Raw genomic sequence first — 20,027 nt, 5'->3', positions numbered from 1 at the left:
TGTACAATTTGTAATTTTTATAATTTTATACTATGCATTTGTTTCATAATTTATATATTTTCATAACTTACATGAATTACCTGAATTAAATAAAAATATATTTTTGTTGGATATGTCACTGTTGTTTATATAATTTTTTTTAAAAAATGATTTCGGAACATAACCGTACTTTTTCTATGAGATCTGAGTCTCACATAACACGATTTATATAATGCGGAATTTTTATGGAACCTAACATCCGCATTATACCAGGGTTACCTGTATTTCTTTTTTCTAAGGCACTTCTCACTGAATCAATCCACCTAGATTTTGGTCTTTTTTCTGCATCGTGGCAGAAAATACTTGTTTTGCTGACACTGCCCCTCCCATTCTATTCAAATTACCAAAACACTTTAGATAAGCTCTGCTTACACATTCCTCAATGCTAATAATGTCAAGTTCTTTCCCAATATCCTCATTTTTAATGATTCTGAAACTGATGCCATCTGTTCACTTCCTCTAATCTCAGAACTCTCATATCTGTAGTCTCCACTCTTTGTTCAAGTGTTTTATTCCTAATGCAACCTGGAATACTCAAAATACTTGGATTCAATTCTGTCACTAGGACATCTTAATTCTGCAGTACAGCCACTAAAATTTTTATACTTCCACATTTAAGCATTTCTGATCAAATATCATTTACTCCAGGAACCTTTCTAATCAGGTTTTTAATGGGTTTATTTACTTGGAGTATTGATATGTACCGAGTGCTTTCCTCTGAACCACTTTCTCCCACTACTGTTTGGTTGTTTCTTATTTCATTCAGTAATCTTTCAAAGTAATTACTCCAGATATTCAAAATATCTGGAGTAATTATTTTTGAAGGACTGTTAAATGATATTAGTAGTAACACAGCAGCATGATAGAAAATATTCAAGAGAAATGCAATCAAGATTACATATCAATTTAAGGTAGAAAAGTCATAAGACACTTGAAATGCGGAAATACAGATGGAATTGTTGATATTTAAAAATTTTTAAAGAAATGCTCAAATCTAGAAGTACAAAAGTTTTCAGTTGGTAACACTGCACATAAAGGTCTGGCCAGAAGGATGAATTCCACAGAGTAAAGCTCTCACTACTCACCTGCAAAAAAACAGAAATAAAACTGAATGTGATTAGAGGAAGTTCTCTATTGAGTATTCCAATTAAGATTTATATGAGCATATTTAAGTACTGAAGATGCAAAATCGTATATGATGAGGTGCTAAGAGAAATATTCAAAATGTTACATTTACATGCTGTAAGCGGGAACCACACAGATGTTAATGTTACTCATAATTTATATAGATTGCATCAGGAAAGAAATATTACATCAAAATCTCAGATATTTAATCCAGCTCTCTGCTTTACAGAATATTATACTCTTAAATAAATCCAGTGCAAGTCAGTCTTCATAACTAAATTGAATTACTGTAAGAAATTGGACAGGGACATAAAAAAAAAAAAAAAAAAACACCACTCAAGCTTCTTCTTTTGCAAATTGTCCCACTTAAGCAGGGTAGTTGTTCTCGGTAAGTCTTCTCCACGTCCTCCTGTCTTGGGCTGTAACCACATCCAAGTTCTTCACCTTCAAGTCTTCCTCCACCATCTCCCTCCATCTGTTCTTTGGCTGCCCCCCCCCCCCCACATCAATCTGCATGACCTTTCTTCAACACACTCATCCTCCCTCCTCATCACATGACCAAATCATCTCAACCTTGCCTCCTGTATCTTCACTCCTAAGTTCATAATTTTCATTGTTCCCCTTACAAAGTCATTTCTCAGACGATCCTTTCTGGTCACACTGCACATCCACCTAAGCATTCTCATCTCCACTACCTCCATCCTGCTGATGTTATTTTTCCTCAGGGTCACAGTTTCCATAGCATATGTCATAGCTGGTCTCACTAATGTCCTGTAGATTTTGCCTTTTAGATTGATTGGCACCCTCTTATTGCATAGCATTCCAGCCATCTCTCTCCAGTTCCTCAATCCCACTTCCTTCTCAGCCTCCCCATTCTCTTTCACTGTTGAACCTAAGTATCTAAAGTCCCTAACCTTCCTGATGGCATTTCCTTCCAGATCTGTCTCCTGACTGCCATCTACTTTGCAACACATATACTCTGCCATATTTCTGCTCAGTCTCATACCTTTCTCTTCCATTACTTTCCTCCACATTTCCAGTTTAGCTGCCACTTCTTCTCTTGATTCTTCACACAGCACAATGTCATCTGCATACAACATTGTCCAAGACATGTCTTCTCTCACCTCCTCCATCACCACATTAAACAGGAACGGACTTAATGCTGACCCTTGGAGCACCTCTCAAGCTAATTGAAAAATATTTCAACTATAGTTTAGGCAGCACAGGATGCTTAATGGTCAAAACTGTATAACTAGGAGGAGATCTCTAAATAGCCTTTTAAAGAATGCAAAGAACCGACCAGAAGTTTTGACCTAATGATGGGCTGAAAATTTGGGATTTAGCTGACCAAAACCTGTTCTTATTAGCTTAGACCATAATGCAAAATGATGATACAATATGACAATTTCATGTCAGCTGGGGCATGGTCCAGTTAAACAAAGCCTATGTTGTTTTCATCAGGGAACCAGGAAAAACAGTGCAAAGTCAGCTACTGGAACACATCCCAACTCAAAATCAGCCAAGTTCAAGATTGGTACTATCAATGTAAGAAACATCAATGGAAAAGAAATGGAACTAGTAGAAGAACTGGATAAGTACCAGATTGGCATATCAGGCATGATGACTGAAACAAAGAAGACAAAAACAGGAGAATTTTTCTAAGAAACAAATACAAAATGTTATATTCAGGCAATAACAATCAGGGAAAAGAGGAAGTAAATGGCAGTATCAAGTAGAGTGATGTGAGTAAATATCAGAACGGGGAATTGTGCTTATGGTCCCACAGGAGGTTCTACCATGAAAGAAATAGAGGAATTTTTTGAGGCATTAGAGAAGGCACTTGGCACAATGAAAAAGGAAAAGTTGGTCCTTGTTTGAGGTCTAAACAGCAGAGTAGGAAATGATCACCAGACCTAGAAATGATTTGGTAAAATTTGGAGAAATGTGCAGAGCTAATAATAATGGTAACTGCCTGCTCGATTTCTGTTCAGAACATGGATTAGTTATTACTAACACCAATGTTCCAACATCAAAATGTGCACAATTCATATAGAGAGAAGATGCAAGAAATAAGCAAAGTCTATTGAACTATGTTGATAGTGATGTTTTCCTGCTGGTTCAGGATGGAAGAGTACACAGAGGATTTGAAATAGGAAGTGATCACTATCTAATTTTGAGAAGGATAAAATTAAATTTCATACTGAAAAGAAGAGTGTGTAAGAGAGTTTTAAAACGAATCACAGTGAGCAGCTTTCAGAGCTCAACTAAAATAGTCTAAAATACACAAATATTGCTGAAGAAAAAATGAAAGAGTTTGAAAACAAGAACTAAACTTTGGAGTTTCAGTGGCAAATCATGAAGAAAATATTAATTGATTCAGCCAGAAGAATGTGGTGAGGTTGTCAGTAAGTATAGAAAAATCAGACCTCCATGGTGGACTCAAAGTCAAAAAGAGGCAATCAAGGAAAAGACAGAAAGTTCTTGGCAAGTAAGACAGCTTGTGCTCTTAGAGAATACAGAAAAAAATGTAAGAAAGAAAAGCACTGTGTAAAAAATAGCTAAACAAGTGTAGTGGGAAGACTTTGGTAAGAACACAGAAAATAAATATTAGGAAGGAGGAAAAAGTACCATAAAAGGAATCAGAAATGATAAAGGTGACATGTAAACTGAAGATAAAGATATATCAGATATTTGGAGTAATTACTTTGAAAGACTGCTAAATGAAACAAGCTGTGTCAACACAGTGGTAGAAAACTCACAACAGGAATGCAGTCAAGAATATATATACATCCTTACTTGAAGCAGAAAAAATCATCAAAAACCTGAAATGTGGAAAGATGAAATTCAACCAGAAATGCCCAAATATGGAGGTTAAAAGTTTTGCAGTGGCTGCATTGCATAATTCAGAAATGCCTGGTCAGTGGATTGAATTCTAGATAATTGGAACAGAATTCTCATAATACCCATCTATAAAAGGGAAAGAAAACTAAATGTGAAAATTACAGAGGTATTTCCCTAATGAGTATTCATGGTTAGATTCATGCAAGTATACTTGAGAAATGGCTAAGAACGATTGTGGTAGGAAAACTTGGTGAAAAACAAGCTGGATTCAGGGTAAACAGAAGTTGTCACGATCAGATTTTCAATTTACGACAAATAGTTGAGAAATCTTGGGAATATAACAAACATTTGTATTTAAGTTTTTTTTTATCTGGAAAAGGCATATGACAAGGACCAAGAGAAAGCTTTTTAAAATGCTACAGCTATATGATGTAAATGAGACATTATATCAAGCAATACATAATCTTAATTTCAGCTGTACGTCAAAATTTAGAACTGAAGTAGGTACAAGAACATGCTTTAATGTTAAATTAGGTGTGGATAAGGGTGCACATATTCTTCACTGTTATTCCTTATGTATATGGTTCACATTATGAAGAAAAATGGTATTAAATCTGATAACAAAATTAGCAATGTTAATCTTAGCTCTTTACTTTATGCAGATGAGGTAATACTTCTGATTAAATCCAGCACGTCTGCAAGATTTTCTGACTAAATTGAATAACTGTTGTAATAAATTTGGTATGAAAACTAGCAATAACAAAACAAAGACAATGAAAATAGGCAGAAACATTGAAAAACTCAACTGTATGTTATTATATTGACGTTCCCAAGCTGGAAATTATGATCAACTTAGGAGAATACTCTCTTTGGTCCCATGGTATCAGTTGCTGAATGGGAAAATTGTCAACAATGCATGGGAATCTTTGAAAAAGTGCTTAAATGAGGCAGTATCTGAATTCAACCCTAGTGTTTGAAGAATAAATAGGTTGGGAGTGAAATGGATGTGCAACCTTATTAAGCAAGAGATCCACAAGAAGATGTGAAAAGAATATCATGAAAATAAGAGTGTGAGGAGTTAAGAAATATATAAAGCTCAGGTCAGAAAAGTAACGAGTATCATGCAGAAAGTTAAACTGGAGTATGAAAAGAAATTGGCTATACAAGCTAAAGACAACCAAAAGAATTTTATCATTATGTTGCAAGTAAAAGAAATTTTGCTTGTGCAAAATCTCTTTTGCTTGCTTTAAATTAATGAGTGCTCACTCTGTTAAGATACATCAACCAGGTATATGTAACACGGTGCAGAGTGCTACTGCTACGCTGGATGAAGAGTTGCTGCATAATCTGAATAAGAATTTGTCAATAGTGACAGATGGAATATCAGTATGTTTGCTAAAGGAATGTTCAGCTGAATTGGCTAGGCCTTTCACATGTTTGTATAACTTCAGTGTCAGCTCAGGAATGATACCACAGGAATGTATGACAGTTCCATTGTACAAGGGTGGTGCAAAAACTGATGTGTCTAACTATCACCCTATCAGTATCTCTGGTGTGGTAGTGAAGACCTTAGAGAAGTTAGTAAGAATTCGCATACAGAAATGAGTAGACAAAAAAGCTATACTCTGCAAGGAGCAGCATGGGTTTACATGTTTTTAGCAATTTGCTCATATTTGATAACAATGTTATGGCTGAGTGGGATAAAGCAAATGGATACACTATGATAATGTTGGAGTTTGTTAAGGCATTTGATAGGATAGCACATGAAAGGCTGTTGCATAAAATGAAGTTTATGGGATTGGAATATAAACCCTTCAGTTGGATAAGAGGGATGGTTGACAGACAGATATCAGAAAGTCGTATACGGTGGGCATGAATCTACCACATTTAAAGTGACCAGTGGTGTACCTCAGGGTTCGGTCCTTGAGCCATTCATTGTTGTTCAATCTATACATTTATTACATTTGGAAGGGTCTAACAGGAGATGTGTAATTGTTTGCTAATGATGTGAAGATAGACAAAGACAATCAGGAAAGTTACTGATATCCAGCACTTACAAAATGATTTGAATATGCTGGAAATCTGGGCAAATGAAAATGGCTATCAGTTTAATGTTAGTATGTGTAACGTTATGAACTTTGCCGTGATGAGATTTCCAGTGGCATATTATATTAGTGGGGTTATGCTACAAGAAGCTGATGAGGCTAAGGATCTTGGCATAATTGTGGAATGGAATTTGAAGTTCAAAGGTCACATAGCAAAAGTTGCAAATACAACTCAGAGGACAATTTCAATGTTGAAGCAAACCTTGACATGTTAGGATAAGAAAGTTCATTTTCTCTCTTTATAAGGGCAAGATAAGACCACACCTGACTTACTGTGTGCAGATTTGGTCTCCTGGATTCAAGGGGAAAAAAAAAAGGTGCGAAAGGGTGCAAAGATTACTCGCAATCTATCCTCATAATCTAAATTATATCTGGATTATGGGATTTAGATTATGAGGATAGATTGCGAGTATACGGATTGCAGACTCTAGAGGTCTATAAACTTTTGAATAGATATTATAGGATATCTTCTGATGAAATTTTTCATTATATGGAAGGAGGGGAGAGAGAACACAGGGTCATCCATGGAAATTAAATTTCTTCGCAGTCAAGAAAGGGGTGAGAGCTAGGTTTTTCTCTCTCAGAACAGTGACTGAGTGGAATAGTTTTAATGGTGGTTGTGAGTGCATCTAGTGTGAATGAATTTAAGGAAACGTAAGACAGTTGATTTGGGTGATTTTTAGCCTGTCTCAATGAGTCCTTGACTTCCTGGATGTCTCAGATAATAATAATAATAATGTTGATGGAATGGGAGATGAAAAGTTAGCTATACAGGTATTTGAGAAAAATTTAAGTGGACTGATGCAGTTAGTAATGCCTTAAACAATATATGATATGACAATTAACAGATTAATCTGTTAATTATCATTTTCTAGAAATTTGTTGATTAGAAGCTAGTAATAATGTAAACTTAATTATATAGCACTATCATAGTATTGTATACATCACTTAGTATATATATCAGGCAATGATGATGAAGTTCATGGTAAAGCCACTATTTGCATAAACTTCCCAGTAAAATAAGAATAATGAAAAAAAAAAAAAAAAAATATATATATATATATATATATATATATATATATATATATATATATATATATAGAGTAAAACCCCTTTTTTACACTTTTCAGGGGACTGATAGAAAAAAGTGTAAATAGCAGGAAATGTAAAAAAACATTTTAAAAACGCTAAAAGATGACTTACTGCTAGTATGTGAGTCTACATACTCTATTACAAAATTTAATAACAGACAATAAATGAATTTACAATTACTTACATTTATCTATTTAAAAAAAATCTTTAATTGTTGACTGTTTTTTTTTTTTTTACATAGCACCAGATTGTTTGCATTGAGTTCAATGCTTGACCTGTTTTTTACTATCGTTCAAAGTGGAGAGTCCAAGATCTTTTGCTAAATGCACACATGTTCCAGCATGCCAATCTACATGTCGCAGAATTGGCATCTTTTCTTCTACCGAAATACATTTTTCTGTCTTTTTTCTTTTTTCTCCATGTTACTAACATGGATAATCCACCACCGCAACTTGAAAGCAACTTTCACATGCTAAATTAAGTAGCAGAAATTCTGCAATATCAATTCGTACTGTGATTGAAAAATCACGGTATCACTCACTACTGCAAGCGTGCAGGTCACCGTGATGGTGGGAACGAAATTACAGCTGAAAGTATCGCCATCTGGGAACAGAAATGCACAGATTTCCGCAGAAATCGAACCGAAAATCAGTATTGTAACCCGAGAAAACAATGCAAATCACGAGAAATAACATCCACATCAAGTTGTTAATGGCAGGAAACAATATACTGTAAGAATAGGCCTTAAGATGGGACCAATGGAAAACGACATAAATGGCAGGAAAAAGTAAATTGCGGGAATGTAAAAACGGGGTTTTACTGCATACATCTTTATATTTATAAACATTGACACACACACACACTTGCTTTTCCCTACTTACCATGATCGACTAGCCAGGTCATACACAAAGTATTTAACTTTTCATCAAAAAACTCTACACCCTAAAAGAAAATTAAAGAAAAAATACATCACCAAAATTTCAAGAAATTATTACATTCTAAGCAATTTCTGAAATTCCCAGTTATATCTGCAGTCAAGTGCTTTATACTTTAATGTTTCCCAACCCCTCAAACTATACAGGAAAATACCTAAATTTCTACCGCAGACCACTAAAATTATATAATATGTATTTATCTACTAAGGTATCATCTCCATCAAAGAGAATGACTATAATGGATCTGCATATGGTCCTATCTTGGGACATTGCTCTTTACATAGTTCAGGACAGTGTTTCAAACCATATGCATAGCTGCTGTCACCCCCCATCCCCCACATTCTTACCTCTAACAAATCTCTTTAACCAACCTCACTAACGCCGTGGTTAAAGACCTATATCTCACAATATGAGTCACGTATGTTCTTTGTTACCTACATAATCTCAATGCATTTCAATATTTCTAACACACACATCAAAGCATCAATTTTTCTATTATCTCTGTTCTCCAATGCCCATGTTTCTGCTGCAGAGGTGAGAGAAAATTAGCCCATATTTATTTTTTCATGTAGCTGCAACCCATGAAAGGTTTTAAACCTGTGTCACATTCATACTAAGGGTGGGCTAAGAATTTTTTTTTCTACTTTTTATGAACTATTAATATAAAATTTTTGCCTTAGTAAGGACATCTTCAGTATAACTTTCAAATTAAACAAAAACAGAAAGTGATATATTAAACAATGATATGAGTGAATAACACATACATGATGTAGAGCATCATGGTCTAATTATATTAAGGTTCTAGTAAAACCAACATTAACAAAATCACAAAATAAAAAATATATACATAGATATTTAAATTTAAGTCCATCATTTCTATTTAGATTCGGTTCATGCAGCAAGATCTCACAACTCTCTTTGTATAAACTTTTGCACAAACTTTTCTTCTTCTTCTCTTCCGTCTAAGATGGGTTGAGTCTTTTCTATTCCTTGCTGTTCAAAAAAATTCCTTATATGTTCTGCATCCCGAGATGTTCTTTATTAATTTAAGCCAGGTAATTCTTGGTCTTCCGGCTCTTCTTTTTTCACTTGGAAAAGTATTGATTAGGACGTCAGGAAGTCTGTCTGCGTCCATGCATACAATGTGGCCAAACCATCTCAGTTGTTGTTTTCTAATTTTTTCTATTATCTTTTTATACAATAATTCTTGTCTGACTGCGATGTTTGTTATCTTTTCTATCCAACTTGTTCTATTTATTTTTCTTAAGCATTTCATTTCAAATGCCAGCAGTTTTTCTCCTCTCTTTTCTTAACTGTACACGCTTCTGCTCCATAGATGACTGTTGGTATAATTATTGCTTCATATAATTTGATTTTGGCTTGCTTAGATATCGTTTGTTTTCCAGATTTTCTGTAATTTTCCCATGGTGGTCCATCCTATCGCTATTCTGTATTTGATTGTTTTGAGTTCATCTATTGTTTCTGTTAGTTTTGATCCAAGGTATATGAAGTTGTCTACTGTTCTATTTGTTCTCCGTTTAGGGTGGCTGAGATGATAGTTCCGTTCCATCCTATTTTCATCACTTTTGTCTTTTGTATATCTATTGTGATGTCATATGTTTTACAGGTTTCGTTTAGCTTGTTTATCAACTTTTGTAGTTCATTTGGGGTTCTTGCAATAAGGATATTTGATATTTATGTTTAAACCACTGACACTGATTCTAGCTCATTGTCTATTGCCTTCTTTACAACTTCTAGATATATGTTGAATAGGCATGGGGATAATGGGCATCCTAGCATTACTCCATTTTGGATCTCTATAGGTTCTGTTGTGATTGTGTCCTTTTTAATTACTGCATTTGTCTTAGAGTAATATTTTATTAGAAACTGCATTATATATTTGTCTATTGCTTTTTCTAGAAGAATTTTAAGAAGATTTCTCTGTTGATGCTATCAAAAGCTTGTTTAACGTTCAGAAAACAACAATATAGTTCTTTATGGTCTTCCAGCTGAACTCTGCTAGTTGGAGCAATGTGAAAATTTGGTCTATTGTTGAATAGTTTCCTCGGAAACCAGCTTGTTCTATGCTTATCATTTCTTCATAGGCGTTTTTTTAATCTATTTTGTATAATTCTTACAAATATTTTATCGGTGTGGGAGAGTAAATTGATTGGTCTATAATTTCTGCAGTGTCTTTTGTCTCCTTTCTTGTATATTGGGAATCTTTCCAGTTCTCCAGTCATCTGGGATCTCTCCTGTTTGTAGTATTTTATTGAATAGGATTGTTAAATATTCTATTGATATGCTGCCTCCATATGACCACAGTTCAGTAGGATAGTATCAATGCCTGATAGTATCAGTAGAGATGAGGAAACCAAGAAGAAACTCAATTGTTACCATGGACATCCTCATTTATATGTCCACCAAAAAAAAAAAAAAATTATACATCCACAAAAAAGTTGACAAAAGGAAATATTCCATTACATCCTATGGTGGACTACACTAGTTCTCCATGTCACAAAATTGCAAAATGTCTTTCCAAATTGTATTCAGCATTCACAGGAAAGTCCTTTTTCATTTGTCAAAACAGTTCTCATTTTAAAGAAAAGATATCAGAGCTTTATCTTTGCCCAGGGGATCTACTTTTCAGCCTAGATATTTTGTCCTTATTCACAAATGTTCCCTCAGATGAAATGCTTAACTTTCTCATGCAAGATTTTCCAGCAGATATTGTCATCCACCCATTCACCAGATGAATAACCATGTACCATGTTCAAAGCCATTCATATTTTTAACATGGTTGCATACCATAGCTGAACTTTCACACCCATTTTCCCCATTCTTTCCTTGGCGATCTAGTTTCCCTGACTCTCTGCATTAGGTCTCAATCTTTAAATTTTTCAATCTTTGAAAAATTCAAAGTAATTTTTCCGGGCTCCTGATGCCCAAATGAATTCAAGTGCAGACTGTCCCTCTTATACAAGTTTTTTATGCTTCATTTCAAAACTGACATCGATTTCTTCTTCTACACAGCTTGCGCATGGAATAATTTCCTATCATTGTCCTCCTCCTTAACTCAGTGCTGTCATATCTGGGTAGCAAACCTACAATTTTTACTCTCTCACATTTCTTTCTTGCTTCTTCCAAAAGAACTTTCATATCTTTTCTCATGCTATTTGTCGCTACTTAAATTACTAGTTCCTACAAGGACTACCATCTCTTTTGCTTTTCTTTTGTGTTTTTTGATTATGTTTGTTATATCTTTAATTTCTGCCCATGGGAAAGTAGAAGTAGTGCCTCCTTCGGCAAGTGCAAATTTTATGATTGAATCATCGTACCATATCACCTGTTTTTTCCCCCTTAAACGCTGAATTGACTTACCTTGTTGTTATTATTATGATTATCGAGTTCAGTGCTTTCCTGCCTCTTCTTGTTCCGATGCTCTTTCTTATCCTATGTAAGTTCTGTTTAATGTTTTTCCACTTTTTCTAATTCTCTGGTCAATTGTCTAATAATTTCTTTTAATCAGGATATTTCCAATGTTAGATTATCCTCAGATATATTAGCATCATCACTGTAGCAATTTAATCCATAAATTTATCACTGTTTGCATCTGTATACATTTTGTATGCTTTATGTGAAATTCCCACAAATCCTTTGTGTTCTCTATTAACAATTATAATTTTCTGCTATTTCTTTTGTTTCTTGTGAATGGAGTGGGGTAGTCAGTCTTTTTTACCTTTAAATTCACAACAGCAAACCCTGAATTATAACAACATATTTTTCTGGTTCCTAAGGTTGCTATAGTGAGCATCTACTGTAGAAGCATGATCTGAAAAGAAAAAATTTGATCAGCTCTTATTTTATTTATATCACTGATACAAGATAAGTTTGACATGAAGCCAAAAATTCAAAACCATACAATCTCCCATGACAGTAGGAATGATAAGCTGCACTTCGAACTAAGTTTTGGTTGTTTTGCCATTTATGTATGATGATAACCGAACAGGATAATGCGATACTATTATCATAACATGGGTATAAAATTTAGTATAACAATGTGTGCTAGTATAACTTTCCTAACAAGTGCTAACAGAAGTTTCATATCTCCAAACGTCCTTAGGATATCATGAAAATGCACAATCTCTGGATGGATATTAGTGTTGCAACTTTTTCTTTTTGACTGGCTATTACATTTCCTCTTTCAATTCAATTACCAAGAGATTTCCATAGCAATCATCACTTTATATCCCCAAAACGAGTAGTGCTGTAGTGAGGGAAAAAATTTTATTAGTAAAGAACTAAAACATTTTTTTCCATGACATTTTTCACAAATGTTCTTCACACAATGAATGCCCCATCTTCACAAGAGTTCCTCCCATACACAAGCAAGCATGTCAGTTTAGCTGCACAACATCTTTGCTCACAGTTTATCAATAGTCTGTAGTGGGTGGGTGCAATTTAATCCTGTGAAGGGGTGTAGTAGGTATATGAATGGAAAAAACAAACTTCCTTCACCTGTCATGCCAAGGAAGGTCTTCACCCTTTTAGATTAGTACCATGCTGTACCTAAAGTATGAAAAGCTACCAGAGCATGTCTGAAAGCGCCATTCCAGACTTTTCCACAAATATAATCTATAAAGCCTCCAACTTAATAAACAACACAAGTTTATTTTTTTACTATTTGACTCGGGTTTCAATTCGGGGTTTCCCATATCCTGGCAATGTTTGCTCCTCCACCCCCACACCCCCAACACTGATGTGGAATTCTGCCTATCACTAGGGACAATTTTGGTAACAAAGTAATTTATTTTTACATTTTATGCACTGGAAGATTTCATAGCAGAAGTTATACTAATGAATTGGATTTCCTTTTTCTTAATCCTCTGCTAATGCCAGTAGTAGTTCATTCTCAATATGCATCAGATACATCATCTGATGTATCTGATGTTATTGAAAGTCTGTGAACTTTTTTTTTAATATGGTTTCACAAACATATTCTACCATTACCTCAGCAAAAAAGATGGCTACACTTGTCAGGATGCAATATACTATTGTAATATGTACCCATTTCCTTGATATTTCAAGAAAAATACAGATTTAGAATTCAGGACATCCAACCATTCTTTTTTCGATTTCTTCACCTTGATTGACGTTTGTGCACATAAAGATGTATGCAAATTCAGATGAAGAGAATACACAAGTCTCATTGACTATGTTATTGTTGATAAACAACATTTTTACACTGACTCAGGACACAACAGTATACAGATGATTTAAAATAGGAAGAGATCACCATTTAGTTTTGAGTAGGGTAAAATCATATATCATATTGAAAATGTGTGTAAGAAAGTTTTAAAAGAATCCATATTTTTCTACAGTGCTGCTTTCAGAAGTAGACTGTGGACAAATATTATTCAAGGGAAAAAACAAGTTTGAGACAAGAATCAAACTTCAGAGATATAGTCACTATAAAATCACATTGTACATGGTGTAAACAGCAATAAGAAATATGAATAAAGAAACAGATAGAGTTGCAGATAAAAATTTCCCACACATCTGGAATAGTGAGGCAGTCATTACGATAGGGCTTCAGTACTTTCTTTGTATAAATATTCATATTTATACATAGATCAATGTAGCAGCTAGGTGTTTTCTCATTGGATCCTGTGGTTAGTGTTTTCAATTACATGTTGTGCCAGGACAGATTTGTGAGGTTCGATAAGCCAGGTATTATATTGATGTTCAAAGATACATTTAGCGATAGACCTTCCTGTCTATAGTAAGACAAGTTGCAGGAATATGGTACTTGGTATACAGCTAATGCAGAATAATGTTCACCTTGGTTACCTTTTGGAGAAGGTTAGCAGGTTATGAATTTGGTTGATGGGTTTATTTATAGGTAACAATGAATTTATTTATTTATTTTTCATAATTTTAGCGACATGCCTTTGATATATGGTACAGCCATGTGGGCTTCTTGTCTGGGTTGCTGTATAGAAGAGTGATTATTTTTTTAAGTTATTCTTGGATTATAGCCATTTAGTAAGGCTGTTTCTTTGACAGTTTCCAGTTCTTGTTTTAAATATTCTTCGGAAGAAAATCTTGTGTGCTCTTGATACCAGGAATTTTATGTTGCATATTTTTGAGATGCTAATTCTAAACCAATTCTAAGTTACTAGACAGTAAATCAGCACATTAAAATGAAAATATAAGAAAGCAAAGTATAAAAGCAGCTAAACAAAAGTAATGGGAAGATTGATAAGAATATAGAGGAAGGTGACAAAATGCTTTGGAGATTACTGAAAAAGCAATCAGAGATGATAAAGATATTCTAGATACTAGATTAATTTTTTTTTAATGTGGCTCCCACCTCTGAAAGTTTATTATAACCTTATAGTACATTTGTAAGATGGATGAGCTAAGGAATTTTCAACCCCCCCTCCACCCACACACACACGGGAATGGGCACACTTTTTTTTTTTGGAAAGCCACTTCAACCCTCCAAATAAGCAAGGCAGTAGACTCACAACGGGTGATGAAATTCATCACCAATCTAAAGATAATTACAAACATCAATGGCCATGGCATGATTCAACCCACAGCCTGTTGGTTGGGGAGTGGACATGCTAATCACTGAATGAAAGAAGTGACAAAACAGTGGCAAAAATAGTTAAAAGAATACAGTCAGGAACAGTTATCCCTGAGATAGAAAAAGCAATAAAAAACCTCACATATGGAAAGGCAGCTGGAGTAGATATTTGACCAGAAATTCTCAAATATGCAGGTATAAAAGTTTTACAGTAGCTACACTGCATAATTACAAAAGAAATTTATGGCCAAAGGGTGAAATTCTGAATGCCTCAAAAATGGGAAATAAAACAATTTGAGAATTACATAGGGATTTTTACTGAGATATTCCAGTTAAGATTTATGCAAGCATACAAGAGACTAAGAACAACTGTAGAGAGAAACCTGAAGGAAAAACAGTTAAAGTCAAATAAAGGTGTCAGGATGATATTCACTTTAAGACAGAAATCATAGGAATATAATGAGGATCAATATATGAATTTTGTATATCTAGAAAAGGCATAGAACAAGATACCAAAATCGAGGAAAACAAAAAATATGAAATGGAGAGAAATATATTTAGAAAGTAGAACACAAAATGAAAACATGAAAAAGTATAAATGCAAACAATAATAGAAGATATAAGAAAGAACTAGAAGAGCATGAAACTCTAAAAATCTATAATCATCATCATCAAATTCCTGACATGTACCCTCAAGGGTACAGGATATGATAGTACTACATGAAAAATTTACATCATTACTAACTTCCTATCTACAAGTTTTCTCCAAATCAGTCTGTTACTTGTCAAACCTCCAACATTATCAGATCTTATATTTCTATCATCTAAGGCACTTTGTACCGTATCAATCCATCTATATCTTGGTCTTCCATTGGGTCGTTTTCCTGCCAACCTGGCAGAGAACACTTGTTTTGCTAATCTTTCCTCACCCAATCTGTTTAAGTGACCATACCACCTGATATTAGCTCTGCTAACGCATTCCTGGATGCTCACAATGTCTAGTTCTTTCCTAATATCCTCGTTTTTAATATGATATTGCCATTGATGCCATCTGTTCATGCCCCTAATTTTTCTCAGGACGCTGTTATCTACAGTCTCTAGTCTTTGGTCAAGTGTTTTACTTCTAATCCAGCTCTCAGATCCATAAGTTAAAACTCGTTTGAACACTGTCTTCTATACAGCTAATTTCGTATTCTAGCTAATTTCTCTCTTATTCCATATGAATTTATTCTTTCCTACAATACCAGCTTTGTTGATTCTGTTGTCTATTTCCATATTTAATTTACCATCTTCACTAAAAATCATGGCTAAGTAGCTGAAATGTTTTACTTGTTTTACAGTGTCTCCATTCATAACACAGTTGATATTTTCAACGATTCTACCAATTTTCATTGTCTTTGTCTTTTTATCGCTGACCATCATACTATATTACAACAGTTATTCAATTTAGTCAGGGAATCTTGCAAACTTGTAGCAGATTTATTTAGAAGTATAAAATCGTCCGCATAAAACAAAGAGCTGACATCAACATCTCCAATTTTGATATCATGTTTAATACCACTTTCCTTCATTATGTGATCCATATAGATAATGAATAACAGTGGGGATAATGTACATCCTTGTCTCACACCAGATTTAACATTAAACCATCTTCCTGTACTTCCTTCAATTCAAATAAAGACTAAGTATTGCTTGATATAATGCCCCATTGACACCATATAACTGTAGTGTATTGAATAGCTTCTCTCTCTTGGCACCTTCACATGCCTATTTCAGATCGACAACACTTAAATACAGTTCTTTGTTATATTCCAATGCTTTCTCAACTATTTCTCGTAAAGTGAAGATCTGATCCTGACAGCCTCTATTTGGCCAGAATCTAGCTTGTTCTTCACCAAGCTTTACTTCCACAATTATTCTCAACCATTTCTCAAGTATACTGGCATAAATCTTGCACGGAACACTCAGTAGGGAAATACCTCTGTAATTCTTACATTCAGTTTTATTTCCCTTTTTATATATACATACTAGGAGAGCTCTACTCCAATCATCGAGAATTCTTCCCTCTGTACAGGGTTTCTGAACTATGCAGTGCAGCCACTGTAAGACTTTTATACCACCATACTTCAGCATTTCTGGTCGAATATCATCTACTCCTGCTGCCTTTCCACATTTCAAGCCTTTGATGGCTTTTTCTACTACAAATATGGATATATATATATATATTCCTCACTGTATGCCTGTTGAGTGTTTTTTACCACTGTGCTATCACTGATTGTTTCATTTAACAATTTTTCGAAGTACTCCATACTTAAAGGATATCTTTTTCTCCTGTTTTCATGTCACCTTTATCATCTCTCATTCCTTTTACAGCACTCTTTCCTCCATTCCTAACCTTCTTCAACAACCTCAAGAATATTTTGCCACCTTCTTGATATTTATTTTCTATATTCTTGACAAAGTCCTCCCGTGACTTTTGTTTAGCTAGTTTTACAAAGTGTTCAGCTTTCTTACATTTGTCTCTGTATTCTCTAAGAGCACAAGCTGACTTATTTGACAGGAACTTTTGATATGCTTTCTTCTTTTCTTTCACTGCCTCTTTAACTTCCTGTGTCCACCATGGAGTTTTGATTTTTCTATCCTTGCAGACAACCTCACCACATTCCACTCTGGCTGAATCAATCAATCAAGGTTTTCTTCAAAGCTTGCCACTGAATCTTCAAGGTTTGGTTCCTGTTCTCAAACTACTTCATTTTTTCTTTAATAATCTTTGTGTATTTTAATCTACAGTTCACATCTGAGAGCTGCTCATCTTTTATTCGCTTTAAAACTTTCTTACATGTTACTCTTTTCAATATGAAATTCAATTTTATCCTGCTCAAGACTAAATAGTGATCACTTCCAATTTCAAATCCTCTGTACACTCTGGTGTCCTGAACCAGGGAGAAAACATCACTATCAACAATAACATAGTCAATGAGACTTTTCTTATTCCTAGCCTCTTCTCTCCATGTGAATTTGTGCACATTTTTATGTTGGAACATGGTGTTAGTAATAACCAGTCCATGTCCTGAGCAGAAATCCAACAGATATTTGCCATTATTATGAGCTTTGCTCTTTTCTCCAAATTTTCCCAAAATATTTTTGTATGTCTAAAAATCATTTCCTACTCTGCTATTTAGATCCCCAACAAGGACCAACTTTTCCTTTTATATTGGGTCAGTTGCTTTCTCTAAAACATCAAAAAATTCCTCCACTTCTACCTTAGTAGAACCTTCTGTGGGACCATACACACATATAAGTCTCATTGTGCAATTCCCCATTCTGATATTTGCCCACATAACACTACTTGAGACTGCATGCCATTAAAAAAGTTTCACCTCGAATTTTGTGTTGAATAATATGGCTACTCCTTCTTTTCCTTGATTATCATCGCCTGAATATAACATTTTGTATTTATTGCTCAGAAAGATCTCGCATTTTTTTTTTTGCAGTCAACCCTATTATGTCAATCTGGTACTTATCCAATTCCTCAGCTAGCTCCATTTCTTTGCCATTCAGGCTTCTTATGTTGATAGTACCGATCTTGAACTCTGGTGATGTTGAGTTGGGTGGGTTTTAGTTTTTGTTCCAGTAGCTGACTTTTCACTACTGGTTCTTTTCACCCTGGTTCCCTGGCAAAACAAAAATGGGGGAATTGTTTAACCAGGCGACGTCCCAGCCTGCATGAAATTTTGTCATGTTGTATCATCATTTTGCATATTGGTTTAAACCAATAAGAATACAATTTGGTTGGCTAAATTCCAAATTGCAGCCCATCCTCGTTCTATGTGAGGAGACCTTCACATAGCCTTTAAAGGCTATGTGAAGGTCTCCTCTCAGTTATACAGCTTTGGCCCTTAAATGTCACATTTACTTGAAATCTTCATAATGAGCAACTGTAAATATGTGAGCAGACTGTAAAAATTTAGGTCAAAAAGCAGAAATTTAGAATTTTAGAAAGATCTTGCCTAAGTAGATGAAATGTTTATTTGTTCTATAGCTTCTCAATTCACAATGCAGACAGTTATTCAGTTTAGTCAGAGAATCTTGAAGACTTTCAGTAAATTTATTTAGAAGTATGACATCATCTGCATAAAGCAAAGAGCTGACATTAACATCTCCAATTTTGATATCAGGTCCAATACCTCCTTCTTTCATAATGTGATCCATATAGATAATGAATAACAGAAGAATAATGTACATCCTTGTCTGATACCAGATTGAACATTAAACCATATTCCTGTACTTCCCACAATTCTAACTGATGACTTACAACTAAAAGACTAAGTATTGCTTGATATATTGTCCCACTGACACCATACAATGTAGCATTTTAAATAGCTTCTCTCTTGACACCTTGTCATATTCCTTTTACAGCTTTTATGTCAACTTAAATATAGATCATTATTATATTTCCACAATTTCTCAACAATTTGTTTTAAAGTGAAAATCTCATCTTGACAGCCTCTATTTTGCATAAATCTAGCTTGTTCTTCACCAAGCTTCCCCCTTTCCACAATCTTTATCAAAACGTCTCTCAGCATAAACTGAACTAGGAACACTTAGTAGAGAAATACGTCTGTAATTCTCACATTGTTTTATTTCCCTTTTTATATATGGGTACTATGAGAACCCTACTCCAATCATCTGGAATTCATTCCTCTCTTCAGGCCTTCTGAACTATGCAGTGCAGCCATTGTAAGACTTTTAAACCTCCATACTTGAGCATTTCTGGTTGAATATTATCTACTCCTCCTGCCTTTTTGCATTTCAGGCTTTTGATGGAATTTTCTAATTCAAGAATGGAAATGTATTCCTGATTGCATACCTGGTTAGTGTTTTTTTATCACTGCTGTCACTGATTGTTTTATTTAACAATTTTTTGAAGTAATTACTCCATACATCAAGAATATCTTTTTCTCCAGTTTTCATGTCACCTTTATCATTTCTAATAACTTCTACAGCACTATTTCCTCCATTTCTGAGTTTCTTTAATGACGTCCAGAATATCTGGCCACCTCCTTGATATTTATTTTCCATGTTCTTACCAAAGTCTTTCCATGACTTGTTTAGCTAGTTTTACACAGTGCTTAGCCTTCTTACATTTGTCTCTGTATTCTCTAAAAGCACAAGCTGAGTTATTTGCCAAGAACTTTTGATATGCTTGATATGTGTCAGTTGCTTTCTCCAAAGCATCAAAAAATTCCTCCACTTCTACATTAGAAGAACCTTTTGTGGGACCATAAGCACAAATAA

At 34.5% G+C, this 20,027-nt stretch overlaps 1 protein-coding gene across 1 annotated transcript in view; it reads right to left on the bottom strand.

Annotated features, from left to right (window-relative positions):
- Pp2A-29B (Protein phosphatase PP2A regulatory subunit A) overlaps nucleotides 1–20,027 on the bottom strand; it is a 239,122-nt gene that overhangs the window by 65,475 nt on the left and 153,620 nt on the right. Inside the window, exon 11 of the mRNA XM_090413204.1 lies at nucleotides 8,084–8,144. Coding sequence (XP_090269330.1) covers nucleotides 8,084–8,144 — 61 coding nt within the window. The remainder of the gene's footprint in view (nucleotides 1–8,083; nucleotides 8,145–20,027) is intronic.

Source organism: Typopeltis vanoorti, chromosome 23, assembly GCF_054136105.1.
Source record: "Typopeltis vanoorti isolate ZY-2024b chromosome 23, IOZ_Tvanoo_1.0, whole genome shotgun sequence".
Lineage (NCBI taxonomy): Eukaryota > Metazoa > Arthropoda > Arachnida > Uropygi > Thelyphonidae > Typopeltis > Typopeltis vanoorti.
The sequence above is the reverse complement of the archived record's forward strand: the minus strand, read 5'-3'. Positions and strand labels throughout refer to the sequence as shown.